Here is a 16,595-nt window from a genome sequence, read left to right as displayed (position 1 = left end):
AATGCATTTAAACAAAACAAACCATACTGAGCATATGTGCTCTGAATCCTGCATGAAACTTGATGTTCAGTGAGTTTCGTTGATTTGTAAAGCGTTCAGATGGAGTTTCATTTGTGCAATTTTGTGTATTTTTGCTGCAAATGTATGCATGAAAAGTTTTTTCTCACTGTTAAAAGATATGATGCTTTATCAGCCTGTTTCTCCACTAAATTCAGTTTTTTAAATGTTTTTAATGTCTGAATTTTGCAGCATCTCATATCTGATGTACACTGCTGCTCAAAAGTTTGGGATCAGTAAGATTTTTAATGTAAAAAAAAAAAATAAAGCCTTTGATCAAAGTTCCATTTATTTAATTTAATATTATTGCAATTCAAAATAACAGTTTTTTATTTTAATATGCTTTAAAATATAGTTTATTTCTGTGATGAAAAGCTGAATTAAAAAAAAAAGTATGACAGGTTCCCAAAAAAATATTAAGCAGCATAACTCTAACACTGATATTGCAATGCATTTAAATAAAACAAACCATACCGAGCATATGTGCTCTGAATCCTGCACGAAACTTGATGTTCAGTGAGTTTCGTTGATTTGTAAAGCGTTCAGATGGAGTTGCATTTGTGCAATTTTGTGTATTTTTGCTATTGTATGCATGAAAAGTTTGCATGATTTTTTTTCTCACTATTAAAAGTTATGACGCTTTATCAGCCTGTTTCTCCACTAAATTCTGTTTTTTAAATGTTTTAAAAGTCTGAATTTTGCAGCATCCCATATCCGATGTACACTGTCACTCAAAAGTTTAAGATCAGTAAGATTTTTTAAAAGTCTCTTATGCTCAAAGTTCCATTTATTTGATCAAAAATAAAGAAAAACATCATGAAATATTATGGCAATTCAAAATATAATATGAAATCATTTGTAGTCCATATTGAGCATGCCTATTTTGTAAGATGGATTGTGCATTTAAAGGATCTTTTATGGATTTGTATATGCAGAATGGTCTTTTTTGTAAGTGCTAATTTTGTTAAATGCTGAATCTTTAGTAGCTTGTGATGCTGATATTGCTATGCATTTAAATAAAACAAACCATACTGAGCATCTGTTCTCTAAATCCTGCATGCAACCTGATGTTCAGTGTGTTTCGTTGATTTGTAAAGTGTTCGCATGATGCATTTTTTTGTGCATTTTTGCTGCAAATGTATGCATGAAAAGTGTGCATGCTTTCTTTTCTCACTGTAGCTGCAAAACAATCTTGAGTTTGAAAGATATGATGCATTATCAGCCTGTCTCTGCACTAAATTCTGTTTTTTTAATTGTTTGTAAAGTCTGAATTATGCAGCACCTCATATCCCATGTACATTTCCACTCAAAGGTTTGGGATCAGTAAGATTTTTTTTAAAAGAAAAAGCCTTTTATGCTCATCAAAGTTCCATTTATTTGATTAAAAATACAGACAAAAAGTAATTTTATTGCAATTCAAAATAACAGTTTTTTAGTTTAATGTACTTTAAAGTAGAATTTATTTCTGTGATGCAAAGCTGGAATAACAGGAATAAATTATATTTTAAAGTATTTTTTATATACGACAGTATTTTAGCTTGTGATGCTGATATTGCAATGCATTTAAACAAAACACACCATACTGTGCTCTGAATCTTGCACGCAACCTGATGTTCAGTGTGTTTTATTGCATTGTAAAGCATTCAGATGGAGTTGCATTTGTGCATTTTTTGTGCATTGTTGCTGCAAATGTATGCATGAAAAGTTTGCATGCTTTTTTTCCCTCACTATTAAAAGATCTGATGCTTTATGAGCCTGTTTCTGCACGAAATCAAATTGAATTTTGCAGCATCTCATATCTGATGTAGACTGCCACTCAAAAGTTTGGGATCAGTAAGATGTTTAATGTAAAAAAAAAAAAAGTTCCATTTATTTGAAAAAAATAAATAAAAATAAAAATACAGAAAAAGTAATATTACTGCAATTCAAAATAACAGTTTTTTTTATCTTAATATACTTTAAAATGTTATTTATTTCTGTGTTGCAAAGCTGAAATTTTCATCATCCATTACTCCAGTCTTCAGTGTCACGATCCTTCAGAAATCATTCTAATATGCTGATTTATTATCAGTGTTAGAAATAGTTGCACTGCTTAATATTTTATATATATACCTGTGGTACTTTTTTAAGGATTCTTTGATGAATAAAACGAGGTGTTTATTGTTACAAAATTTTCTATTTTAAATAAATGCTGTTCTTTTTAACGTTTTATTAACCAAAGATTCCTGAAAAATTTATAACAGGTTCCCAAAAAAATCCATAAATCAGCATGGTTTCCAACGCTGATAATAAATCAGCGTATTAGAATGATTTCTATAGGATCATGTGATACTGAATACTGGAGTAATGATGCTGAGAATTCAGCTTTGCATCTCAGGAATAAATTATATTTTAAAGTATATTAAAATAGAAAACCTCTATTTTAAATTGCATAAACATTTTACAATATTACAGTTTGTTTTCTGTATTTTTAATCAAATAAACGCAGCCTCGATGAGCAGAAAAGTCTCCTTTAAAAAGCATTAAAAATCATGCTCATCCAAAACGTTGTGTGTCTGCTGTTGTACAGTGCTGTTGTTTCAGATTGTGTAATACATGATGAGACTGAATGAAAACTACCTTTTTATGGTTAGACCCTCTTTCGATATGCGTCTGTGGGATTTTTTTTTTTTCACTTTTCTTGTCTAGCGGGTGAAAATGGTAGTAACACAACACACATGCCTAGAGCAGTAACTCTCTGCAGGAATCAATCTTAAATGTGAACAATGTAAATAGTTAGGCTTGCAAATGAGAAATCAGATGTCAGAGTGAAATGTGTTGAGCTCTGCTGCTCCCTTTAGGTCTCATGTGGAACTGCAGTGTGTGTGTGTGTGTGTGTGTGTGTGTGTGTGTGTGTGTGTGTGTGTGTGTGTGTACCTGGTATTCATCACGTTGTGGGGACCAAATGTCCCCACAAGGATAGGAATACCAGTAGATTTCTCAGGTCCCCATGAGGAAACAGGCTTATAAATCATGCACAATGAGTTTTTTTGAAGTAAAAGTGTGCACAATCTCCTGTGAGGGCTAGGTTTAGGTGTAGGGTAGGTGTAGGGCCATAGAAAGTACGGTTTGTACAGTATAAAAACCATTACGCCTATGGAATGTCCCCATAAAACATGTAAACCCAACGTGTGTGTGTGTGTGTGTGTGTGTGTGTGTGTGTGTGTGTGTGTGTGTGTGTGTGAGGTTGGACTGAAGTTGTGTGGTTTCTTGGTGTAAAAATATCATTCCATTAAAGGTTTGTGGGAGATGTAATGATGTGTGAAGAGCCGCTCGAGGAGGATGATGATGCCATTTATTACGTAAATGAACGAGGTTGACTGCAACGAAAGGAATTTTCACATACTTCTCTCTCTCTTGCTTTTTCTAGACGATTTTAAAAGAGGGAAAGTTGATGAAACAGACAAATTTTCAGCGCTGGAAGAGACGTTACTTTAAACTGCGGGGAAGAACACTGTACTACGCTCAGACGGCCAAGGTCTGTCCAAACACACACACACACACACACACACACACACACACACACACACACACACACACACACACACACACACACACACTATTTTAAGTAGCTGTGTAAAAGCATACCATAAAAAAACTCTAAATCTAAAAGAGTTGCTGTGTTGTTACCTGAATGATCCACAGCTGTTTTTCTTTTTTTGTTTAGTGATAGTTGTTTATAAGTCCCTTGTTTGTCCTGAACAGTTAAACTGCCTGCTGTTCTTAGGAAAAATCCTTCAGGTCCCACAAATTCTTAGCTTTTCCAGCATTTTTTTGTATTTGAACCCTATCCAACAATGACTGTTTGATTTTGAGATTCATCTTTTCACACTGAGGACAACTGAGGGACTCATATGCAACTATTACAGAAGGTTCAAACACTCACTGATGCTCCAGAAGGAAAAACCATGCATTAAGAGCCGGGGGGTGAAAACTTTTGAACAGAATGAAGATGTGTACTTTTTATTTTTATTTTGCCTAAATATCATATTTTTTCATTTAGTATTGCCCTTCAGAAGCTACAGAAAAACTTGCATGTTTCCCAGAAGACAAAATAAATTAAATTTACCCTGATCTTTAAATTCCAAATGTTTTTACTCCCTAGCTCTTAATGCATGTTTTTTCCTTCTGGAGCATCAGTGAGTGTTTGAACCTTCTGTAATAGTTGCATATGAGTCCCTCAGTTGTCCTCAGTGTGAAAAGATGGATCTCTAAATCATACAGTCATTGCTGGAAAGGGTTCAAATACACAAAAATGCTGGAAAACCAAAGAATGTGTGGGACCTGACGGATTTTTCTGAAGAACAGCAAGCAGTTTAACTGTTCAGGACAAACAAGGGACTCATGAACAACTATCACTAAACAAAAACAGCTGTGGATCATTCAGGTAACAACACAGTATTAAGAATCAAGTGTATGTAAACTTTTGAACTGAGTAATTTTTATAAATTCAGGTATTACATTTGTCTTTTATGTGAAATATCTTATTCAGGTCAGCACTAAATAAAAAATAACATGCATTTTGTATGATCCCTCTTATTTTGCTTAAATAATTTACATTTTGCAGATTCTGCAAGGTGTATGTAAACTTTTGACCTCAACTGTATATATTTTAAAAAAAATATATTATTATATTTGTGTTATACTCTAATATTAGAATGTGTAGAATTGCACACAGATACAGATGAAATGTCACTGAGTTATTGATTTGTGATTTATTTGTTTTCAGTCAATTATTTTTGATGAAGTGGATTTGACGGACGCCAGCGTAGCAGAATCAAGCACTAAGAACGTTAACAACAGCTTTACTGTGAGTTTACACACACACACACACACACACACACACACACACACACACACACACACACACACACACACACACACACACACACACACGCTTGACATATTCTTTAAATGTGACCCTGGTCATTTTTTAATAAATAAAGCTGAATAAACAAGCTTTCCATTGATGTATTGTTTGTTAGGCTTGGACAACATTTGGCAGAGTATTTGAACTAGTATACAACTATTTGAAAATCTGGAATCTGAGGGTGCAAAAAAATCCAAATATTGAGAAAATCGCCTTAAAAGTTGTCCAAATGAAGTTCTTAGCCATTCATTTTATTAATCAGAACAGAAGTGAGTTTGATAAAAGTTTTGGTAGAAAATTTACAAAATATATTCACAGAACATGATCTTTACTTAATATCCTAATGATTTTTGGCATAAAAGAAAAATCAATAATTTGTGACCCTGGACCACAAAACCAGTCATAAGGTTAAATTTTTCAAAACTGAGATGTATACATCATACGAGAGCTAAATAAATAAGCTTTCTATTGATATATAGTTTGTTAGGATAGGACAATATTTGGCCGAGATACATCTATTTGAAAATCTGGAATCTGAGGGTGCAAAAAAATCAAAATACTGAGAAAATCACCTTTAAAGTTGTCCAAATTAACTTCTTAGCAATGCATATTACTAATCAAAAATTACATTTTGATATATTTATAGTAGGAATTTTACAAAATATCTTCATGGAACATGATCTTTACTTAATTCCCTAATGATTTTTGGCATAAAAGAAAAATCAATAATTTTGACCCATACAATGTATTTTTGGCTATTGCTACAAATATACCCCAGCGACTTAAGACTTAAGGTTTTATGGTCCAGGGTCACATTTGTAGCTGTTGCTACAAATATAGCTATGCTACTTAAAACTGGCTTTGTGGTCCAGGGTCACAAATGTGGATATGCAATAACTTTCTATTCTTTAATATAAAGCTAATTATAATTGGACTTGAATTGTCAATGATGTGAGTGGTGCTTGCCTGTGCAAAACTTCCTATGATGAGGGAATTATTTCTGCTCTGATTCCTCTCAGTGATTCCTAAATGGTTCTATTAATAGTTCTTTAATACTTTTCATGAAGAATGGTCTGGAAAAAGATGGTCTGGTCCCTCAGCAATTTGTAGCCAAATGATGAGCTAATTTCCGAATAGCTATAAATCAGAAATAGTTCTTTTGAATGGCTTTTCAGTGACTTTTTAGAGCCAGGATAAATGGAAATGTTTCTGTATATTACATAAATGTGATATTCACTTCTGTTTAAAAGTTAGATTTTTTTTTTGATGCTATGATTTTGCATTTATTTGATTAAAAATACAGTAAAATAGTAATATGTGACCCTGGACCACAAAACCAGTCTTAAGTCGCTGGGGTATATTTGTAGCAATAGCCAAAAATACATTGCATGGGTCAAAATGATTGATTTTTCTTTTATGTCAAAAATCATTAGGAAATTAAGTAAAGATCATGTTCCATGAAGATTTTTTGTAAAATTCCTACTGTAAACCTATCAAAACTTCATTTTTGATTAGTAATATGCATTGCTAAGAACTTAATTTGGACAACTTTAAAGGTGATTTTCTCAGTATTTTTTGCACCCTTAGATTTCAGATTTTCAAATAGATGTATCTCGGCCAAATATTGTCCTATCCTAACAAACCATACATCAATAGAAAGCTTATTTATTGAACTTTCAAATGATTTATATATATCAGTTTTGTAAAATTTAACCTTATGACTGGTTTTGTGGTCCAGGGTCACATATATTGTTACAGTTTAAAACATCAGATTACTATGTTTAATATTTTTTTAAATATAATATATTCCTGTGGTCAAAGCTGAATTTTCAGCATAATTATTTCAGTCTTCAGTCACATGATCTTTCAGAATTCATTCTTATATGCTGATTTGCTATGCACACTGCAAAAAATGCTTTTCTTACTTAGAGTGTTTGTCTTGTTTCGAGCCAAAATATCTAAAAATTCTTAAATCAAGTAAAAATTATATTCTTCTTTTCAGAAAAGTCCAAATTAAGTGAGTTTTTGTTCTTTCGTTTCTTCCGCTCGAGTCTATGGCAGCCTATAGAACCGCTTGCGGGAAACTTGTAAAATTTGGCACACAGATAGAGAACCGTCTCAACATTAACCATAGCAAGTTGGAGTCTCTAACTCAAACACTCTAGCGCCACCACTTGTCCAAAGTTTCACTTTCTTTATGCTAATAACTTTTGAACCATAAGGCACAAAATCAAATTGTTTTTTAATCTGATTCTTTGGGTCATTTTTTTTTTCTATTTTTAATAGTTCGTAAAACCTGTCTTTTCAAACTCGTCCTAGACAGTTTCTCAGATTTTCACCAAAATTGGCTCAGCTCATGTTTAGACCATGCTGGCAAAAAGTTATGGAATTCATGTTGATTAGTCAAACCGTTCTCGAATAACACGTGAACTAATTCGACGAAAAGCACGCAAAAATGGATGTGAGGCTACATCTCTGCAACAATTTGGCGTATTGGGACCAAACTTGGTGTGTGTTAAAACAAGCATGAACTAAAGCTATCCGCCGTGTTTGGTGCTGTGCCACCTACTGGTCAGGAGATATGAAAAATTACCTTTTTTTTTTTTTTGCTTATAACGTCTCAATGGTTTTGCCAAAATTCACAAAACTGGTCCCTTTAGAGTCAGCCATTTTGAATTTTGTAGTAAAATGCTATATTTTACAAACACATTGACGTATATTAAAAACTCTGCATGGGTCATCAGCACGATGCCCTGAAGGAGCCTGGCAAATTTCGAGCCAGCGCCACCTAGTGGTAAAATCAAATACTCACATGCTTAACTTTAGGTCTGGTTGACTTATTTTCACACGAGTTACCTTTTTAGACTCCTGAATCCTTGCCGAGTCCAACGATACCAAACATGCTAGGGTAACATGCAGCATTACATTTTAGTGCTTAAAAAAAATTTGTCAATCTTGTAGAAAGCGTTACTCCAATCGACACCAAACCAGCGTAGGAGATTCGGAAACATAGTGTGCCAGCTGTACTCTAATGCCCAATTGCCAAAATTTTGATAGCAAGTGGCAAAAAAATGCAAACAAAATCAACCATCAGTCATTTTTTCTCTTCTCATATAGAAAAATATCTATAACTCCAAAACAAAATGAGATTTTTCATCGTATGAATGGGCACACTCTAAGCACAAACAAAATTTTTGGTGGGATTGTGCCTCTAGGGGGCGCTAAAATTGAACAAAACATGAAAGTGCCATTGACTTCAATAGTATTATGATAGAAAATGCTATATTTCACGAATGCATTGACCTATCATTACAAAACTTGGTATGGGTCATCAGCACGTCCTGAAGGAGCCTGGGAAGTTTCGAGCCAGTGCCACCTAGTGGTAAAATCAAATATTCGCATGCTTATAACTTTAGGGGTGGTTGACTTATTTTCACGGGAGTCACCTTTTTAGATCCTGAATCCTTGTAGAGTCCAGCGATACCAAACATGCCAGGTTTTGCCTTATGGTTTGTGCAACAGTGCATTTTAGCGCTTAAAAACATTTGCCAATATCTCAGAAACCGTTACTCCGATCGACACGAAACCGGCATTGGAGATTCAGAAACATAGTGTGCTGGCTAAACGGTAATGCCCAATAGCCAAAATTTTGATAGTAAGAGGCTAAAAAATGCACACAAAGTCAGCCATTGGTCATTTTTTCACTTCACATATAAAAAATATCTATAACTCCAAAACAAAATGAGATATTTTCATCAAATTTGGCACACATGTACGAGCACGCTCTAAGCACACACAAAAAATTTGGTGGGATTGTACCTCTTTGTGGCACTAAAATTGAACAAAATATGAAATTGCCATTGACGTCAATAGAGTATTATGATAGAAAATGCTATATTTCACGAATGCATTGACCTATCATTACAAAACTTGGTATGGGTCATCAGCACGTCCTGAAGGAGCCTGGGAAGTTTCGAGCCAGTGCCACCTAGTGGTAAAATCAAATATTCGCATGCTTATAACTTTAGGTGTGGTTGACTTATTTTCACGGGAGTCACCTTTTTAGATCCTGAATCCTTGTAGAGTCCAGCGATACCAAACATGCCAGGTTTTGCCTTATGGTTTGTGCAACATTGCATTTTAGCGCTTAAAAAACATTTGCCAATATCTCAGAAACCGTTACTCCGATCGACACGAAACCGGCATTGGAGATTCAGAAACATAGTGTGCTGGCTAAACGGTAATGCCCAATAGCCAAAATTTTGATAGTAAGAGGCTAAAAAATGCACACAAAGTCAGCCATTGGTGATTTTTTCACTTCACAAATAAAAAATATCTATAACTCCAAAACAAAATGAGATATTTTCATCAAATTTGGCACACATATGTACGAGCACGCTCTAAGCACACACACAAAATTTGGTGGGATTGTACCTCTTCGTGGCACTACAATTGAACAAAATATGAAATTGCCATTGACTTCAATAGAGTATTATGATAGAAAATGCTATATTTTACGAATGCATTGGTGTACCATTACGAAACTTTGTATATATCTTCGAGACCATGACCTAAAAACATTCAAAACGTTTTGATCGAGTGCCACCTAGTGGTCAAAAGTGATAACCGATTTTATTGTCTTACTAGTGGTTGTTATTATCATTTTTTTCACCCATTTTGACTAAAATCACCTTAAAATGGCTTCAATTACTCATTCCTGCACTTGTTCTGATGCTTCCCCGGCCTAGTGCTTGGCCGAGTAATTGCTGCTTGCATTCATCATGATTTTGATGAATAGAAAGTTTAAAAGCATTTATATGAAATGGAAATCTCAAGTCTTTTTGATGTCCTAATCTTTAAATATGGTGCAAAACTCTGATGACTAATGCTAAGCTTCACTAATAACCCCTAAAAGAAAATGTTTTGCATTTGTAGCAAACAAACCCTCTATGATAAAGTATTTTTAGCTTCGAGAATGTCTGTTAAGTCCGATTTAGCTCACCTCTGGAGACAATTTGGTGCTAAAACTGCTGTCAAGTAAACACCCGCACTCGTTTCTTGTGTTTTAAGTGACTTTCTCAGCGAGGAAATGAAGCTTCTGAGAAAAATGCGGAGTGTGTTTATTTTGGATCTGATAAACAGAACGGCCTGAAATAGTCTGGAGCACATGTGTGTCTGTGTGTGTGTTTGTTCGTGTTCTGAAGTGTATTTATAGTTGACATTTGGACTGATTTAATTTTAATTGCAGGGAGGAGCTCATGCTTTTCCATGGTTTGTCGGTTCTGGCCTGCGTGTGCGTGTTCGCTGTTTTCATATGCATTTTTTCTGCCTGCTGCTGTTTTGTGGGAGGGTCTCCAGCAGGACGCAGCTCTCTGAGTCATCATGATGGAAACAGGGAGGAGTCTTTGAAAGAGAGAGGGAAGGAAAGAGACTTGGATCAGCTGAGGAAGGAGAATTAGGAATGGTTTGCCACTGAGCCGGTTCGTAGATCTCCATACGGCTCCGATCAACCTACGCAGACAAGAAAAGCAAGAGCGATAGAGAGACAAAAGGAGAAACAACAGGTTTATTGGAGCGTCTGGATTTTGCCAGCAAATAAGTAAGAGGAAAGAATGTGTGGAATGAGAGAGAGAGCGAGTGTGTGTTTACTTAAAGGCATAGGTCAACTCAAAACCATCATTTATTCATCCTCATGTCATTCAGAGCTTATGACTTTAGTCTTTTTTTGATGAACATTGATGTGCAAACATCATTGGACGACATTGAGTTTTATTGTATGGAAAAACAAACTCTAAATATCATCTTTTTTTCTTCCACTGAAGAATTACAAGCTTGAATTCTGGGGCTTTAACTATACTTTTGGTTTAAAATTACTTACAGATGTGAGCTAAATCTGATTCACTTTGCTTTGTGGAAATCTGGCAATGTCTTTAAGGTGGAAGTGATTCATGAAGTAAATTGATGTTTTACTTTGTGTTCTTTTTTTAGAGCTAGGGTTAGATTTTTGGTCTGTAATTGCCGCAAATAGCTTTATATGGAGCTAATTCAAGTCTGTTGTATGTCTTCATTTTGGATGGGGAGGTGTGTGTGTGTGTTTTGAACACTGTGTTCAGCATCTGTGTTTTGGCCTTGGGCTCAGTCTAACTGTCTAGATTAGATCTGCTGCTAATAATACTTGTAAATTTGAGGTATTTTAAAGAGTAGGGCTGTCATTCAGTTAAAATATTAGTCAGATGAATTATTTAATATGCCAGTTAATTATTCAAAATAAATTGCATACACTACTGTTCGAAAGTTTAGGGTGAACAAGATTTTTTTTTAAAAGAAATTAATCATTTTATTCAGCAAGGATGCATTAAATTGCTCAAAAATGACAGTGTAGACATTTTATAATGTTACAAAATTTTTCTGTGTCAAATGAATGCTGTTTTTTTGAACTTTCTGTTCATCAAAGAATCCTAAAATTTAATATGTAACATTGTTTCCACTATTTTCAACATTGATGATAATCAGAAATGTTTCTTTAGCAGCAAATCAGCATATTAGAATGATTTCTGAAGGATTATGTGACACTAAAGACTGGAGTAATAAAGCTGGAAATTCAGCTTTTAAATTCAGCTTTTAGCTATTTTAATTTGTTAAAATATTTCACATTTTTACTGCATTTTTGGTCAAAACATGAGTCTTACTAACCGAAAACTCTTGAATGGTTGTGTATACCAATATTTGCTTAAGATTTTTTTTTTCTGTGTGTGTGTGTGTGTGTGTTTGAATAACGGTCTAGATTAAATCTGCATGCTAATAATAGTTGTATTTGAGATATTTTAAAGAATAGGGCTGTTACTCAATTAAATTATTAGTCAAAATGAATTAGATAATATGCTAGTTAATTATTCAAAATAAGTTGCATACACTACTGTTCAAAACTTTAGGGTGGACAAGATTTTTTTTTTAAAGAAATTAATAATTTTATTCAGAAAGGATGCATTAAATTGCTCAAAATTGACAGTGAAGACATTTATAATGTTAGAAAATATTTCTTTTGAACTTTCTGTTCATCAAAGAATCCTGAGATTTAAAATGTAACACTGTTTTTAACATTGATAATAATCAGAAATGTTTCTTGAGCAGCAAATCAGCAGATTGGATCTCATACTTAATTATTAAAAATAAATTGCACACACTACTGTTCAAAACTTTAGGGTGGACAAGATTTGTTTTTAAAGAATTTAATAATGTTATTCCGAAAGGATGCATTAAATTGCTCAAAAGTGACGGAGAAGACATGCATAATGTTAGAAAATATTTCTGTGTCAAATGAATGACTTTGTTCATCAAAGAATCCTGAAATTTAAAATGTAACACTGTTTCCACTGTTTTCAACATCGACAAGAGCAGAAAATCAGTATATTAGAATGATTTCTGAAGGATCATGTGACACTGAAGGTAGAGCTGGGCGGTATGACCAAAAATTTATATCACGGTATTTTTCAAAATTATACGGTATCACGGTATATGACGGTATTTTTTTTTTTTTTCATGCATGACTAGGTGTTAACCACATTTCCTAATAAATTAGAGAATAATTACTGCAGTATATTGGCTTACATTGACCGGACTAGTATTAACCCAGGTTTGATTGGTCTCACAAAATGCTGCTGTTCACAAAGAAGTGACAGTGGCACTCATAATTGTAATGAGGTGAAGAAATCAGAATTCATGATTTGCAGTCAAAATACGCAACACTTTATTGTGCATTCTTCACAAGTTCACATTTACAAGTCTACGCGTTTCTCTTCCAGCAGGAGGCGCTGTCATAATGGTAGTATACAAAGTAGCGCAACAAATGATTTTGAAACGTGCAGGGCTCATATTTATTCAATGGATAGCCTTTTGAAGTTTCATCGCAATTCTTGTCTTTCAGTCCCCACATTTTAGACCACCTGAAATCATAATTATGACTTTCATAACCCCCTAATAACACTGCAGTCATCAATGAAAACTAAGAGCTTTATTTAAGACTTTCAAAAACAAACCTTACACAAAATACGTTTCTTTTTTATTTTTTTCCCCACCATGTTCGGGGCACAAGAAAAATATTAAGGGACTAAATTAATATCAGCATATGAAGTATAATCGTCTCTCATTGTCTGAAAGAATGCACATCAGATGCTGAAAGTCAGTTTTTACTTTCACTTTAACATATTGATCAGTTTCCACGTTGCTTGTGTGATATCCATTGGCTTTAAAGCATAAATATTAATAAAAATACAGTATATAGAAAAGACATATCTTTAAAATATTGCGACGTAACACCAACGTAAAGCCATTGTTTTTCTCTCACTGAAAGCTACATCTGTCTGCGCACAATGCGCCGATCTCTGCTCTCATCTCTGCAGACACACCCCCTCTTGAAATTTCGGCATTACAAGTTTTGCAAATCGCTAACCCTGGGTCTTTCTCAGATATACTGAAATACGTCCACACCTCAGATGTGTTGCTTCAGACAAGCACGTGCAAGCTGCGGTTTCTGTTTGCGTCAACATACGTGTTCCCAGCGCTTTGTACGCACACACTCACCGGTATTGGGGTATATGAAAAATGAATATCATTAAAAAAAAAAACACCGGTATTCGGTATGAAAAGGTATACCGCCCAGCCCTAACTGAAGGCTGGAGTAATGGTGCTGAAAATATAGCTTTGATCACGGAAATAAATTACATTTGACCACATATTCGCATAGAAAACAGCTATTTTAAATTGTAACAATATTTCACATTTTGACAGCATTTTTGATCAAATAAAACATCTTACTGACCCATAACTCTTGAATGGTTGTGTATACCAGTATTTGCTAAAGAAAGAGTTTTTTTCCATATTTTGGAACAAAAGCCTATGAGAATCAATCTACATAAACATGCATACGTATTACGACTTATGTCGTATTTGTTGATCAAGCTTGAATTACTAATACGATAGGAAAAATTCATTACATTGGCATTCATTTATTCAGCAGACACTTTTATCCAAAGCATCTTGTTAATGCGGAAAAGAGTGAACTATTTGTCTTAAGAAAGCTATAACTCAAAAAGTACTAATAATGCAAAGTTTTAAACATTTACTAGAAAATAATTAACATTTCAGTCAGCTGGAGTGATGAATTGTGCTAATTTATCATGTTATATTTTGTAAACCTTTTTACCACACTGGATTCACATGTTAAATTGACAGATCTAGTTAAATGTGCTCTATATAACATGACCCTGGACCACAAAACCAGTCATAAGTAGCGATAGTCAACAATACATTGTATGGGTCAAAATTATTATATTTTTCTTTTATGCCAAAAGTCATTAGGGTATTAAGTAAAGATCATGTTCCATGAAGATATTTTGTAAAAGTCCTACTATAAAATATCAAAACTTAATTTTTGATTAGTGATATGCATTGCTAAGAACTGAACTTAAAAGCGATTTTCTCAATATTTTGATTTTTTTGCACCCTCAGATTCAGATTTTCAAATAGTTGGATCTCAGCCAAATATTGTCCTATCCTAACATATCCATACATCAATGAAAAGCTTATTTATTCAGCTTTCAGATATTTACATGAGGTTGTGTGGTCCAAGAACACAAATGCTTTTATTAAAGGCTTCTGTAAAGAGAACTGCATCTGTACTTGAGGCACAAAATATATCCGAGAGTATGTGAATAGTTAAAAACAATGCTTTTTTAGGAGCTTGTCCTTTGGAGGATTTTAATGTGTATTGGATTAAAGAAACCGCAGGGAAGTTGATCTAATAAAATCCACAGAAAGGTTCATTCTGGTTCAAGAGCTTGAAGCTTGACTTAAATGATTGTCTCATTTTAGTCCAGATCAGATCGATATTGCTTGGAGAGTCAGCTGGTTTTGCTCTGACAGGCCTCATGGTGCAGTTCAAGACTCCACGTGTTTTTAAAGACGTCATTGGCCTGTGTTGTGTAAGAGTTTGGCGGTATCTGATTGTAAAAGAGGCTTTGAACTCTTGAAGTATAATACTGATTCATATTTAAAGATGAAGTGTGTCTAAACAGAATTGCAACATTTAATGTTTTTAAACACTCTGCATGTTCCTTTCCCACTGTCTGCCATTGGTTAGTCAGACTGATAGCCCCGCCCCCAAACGCACATCATTGGTTAAGTTGCAGTGTACATTATGAATAATGTTATAGTGCATTATGCATAAATGCTTTAGTTAAAGTTTTCATCCATTTGTTAACTATGGGTCAGCATTTTGGATTCTTTTGTTTTGTGCTTACAAATGTGAAACCTGGAACTAGATGAAAATCAAAAATAAAATGAAGCTAATCAAAAATGAAAATATGATTAAATGTACTCACCCTCAGGCCATTCAAGATGTAGATGACTTTGTTTCTTAATCAGATTTGGAGAGATGCAGCATTTCGTCACTTGCTTACCAATGGATCCTCTGTAGTGAATGGGTGCCGTCAGAAAAAAAAAAATCCATCAAGATATTTTAAGATGTCCATAATCTATAATGATGCATCCTCCAGTAAAAAAGTCCATCTCCTGTTGTCTCTCACATCAAAATCCAGCCAAATATTTTTTTAGAGCTGTTTTAGTGTATTTTGGATTGTAAACAGTGCTTGATCTGTGCAGATTTCTCTCCTGATTCAGACCAGTTCACTTTTTTTTTTTTTTTTTTTTTTACTAGAGGAAGCGTTAATATGGATTATGGACTTGTATTTTAGTTAAAAATGTTTTAATGATGAATTTGTATTAGTTTTGTCTTCTCAAGATGTTTGCTGATGTACTGGAATTAGGGCTAAATTCCCACAAAATCAACAATTTTACTTAAGAACATTTTATTTTTTTTAATAAAATCAATTAATTGGAGATGCTTTTGATTGTTCAGATTTATTGAAACCATTAAATGAAATCCAGAAAAGTAATGGAAAAGAATCTGGTAAAAAATAAAACTATAAAACTCAATTAAGTAGACAGGCTTTTTGAATAAAAAAAGCGAATTTAACCATTAAAGCAGTGTATAGAAAAATTGAAATGGAAAAAAAAAAATTGGAAATAAAATGTATTTCATATTTATATTCATATTATATTTACATTTATATATTTGTAGAAATTGCGTTAGAAATTACTCATCAAACTCTCAACAAACTACACGTTAAATTTAGTTATTTCCTTTGCTAACTTTACTTAACTTAGTTAAGTAGATTTGACTTAATTCCATACTTAAATATTACTTAAAAATATGTGTGCAAAATAAAAATTAAGTAAATTTGCTTAGTTTTTTCCAGTGTATATTGCAGCCTTGAAAAACAGTCTGACAATGCGTTTTATGGATTCTCTTGCAGTATTTAAAAAAATCGCATGGTCGATTAGAATCTATGAATCATAACAGCCCAAACTGAAGTTGTGTGGATTGCTTGTGAATTATTGTGCTGATATCAAGACAATAACTGATGGACTGGAGTGGAGCGGTGTGAATCACATGATTAATTGTGATGTTTTTATCAGCTATTTGGACTCTCATTCTGACGGCACCCATTCACTCCATAGGATCCATTGGTGAGCCTGAAGCGTTATGATGGATTATGGACTCATATTTTAG

The 16,595-nt window shown here is 33.8% G+C and overlaps 2 protein-coding genes across 2 annotated transcripts in view; one reads left to right on the top strand and one right to left on the bottom strand.

Annotated features, from left to right (window-relative positions):
* The window catches only part of LOC141285234 (chloride channel protein 2-like), a 23,597-nt gene extending 23,059 nt beyond the window's left edge, over positions 1–538 (bottom strand). Inside the window, exon 1 of the mRNA XM_073818275.1 lies at positions 532–538. Within this exon, the coding sequence (XP_073674376.1) occupies positions 532–538 (7 nt within the window). The remainder of the gene's footprint in view (positions 1–531) is intronic.
* A 2,925-nt stretch (positions 539–3,463) lies between these two features.
* The window catches only part of LOC141284585 (diacylglycerol kinase delta-like), a 46,067-nt gene continuing 32,935 nt past the window's right edge, over positions 3,464–16,595 (top strand). Inside the window, exons 1-2 of the mRNA XM_073817573.1 lie at positions 3,464–3,574; positions 4,826–4,906. Coding sequence (XP_073673674.1) covers positions 3,491–3,574; positions 4,826–4,906 — 165 coding nt within the window. The 5' untranslated portion in view covers positions 3,464–3,490. The remainder of the gene's footprint in view (positions 3,575–4,825; positions 4,907–16,595) is intronic.

The sequence above is a fragment of the Garra rufa genome, chromosome 14, assembly GCF_049309525.1.
Source record: "Garra rufa chromosome 14, GarRuf1.0, whole genome shotgun sequence".
Classification (NCBI taxonomy): Eukaryota; Metazoa; Chordata; class Actinopteri; order Cypriniformes; family Cyprinidae; genus Garra; species Garra rufa.
This window is presented reverse-complemented; position numbering and strand designations above follow the sequence as displayed.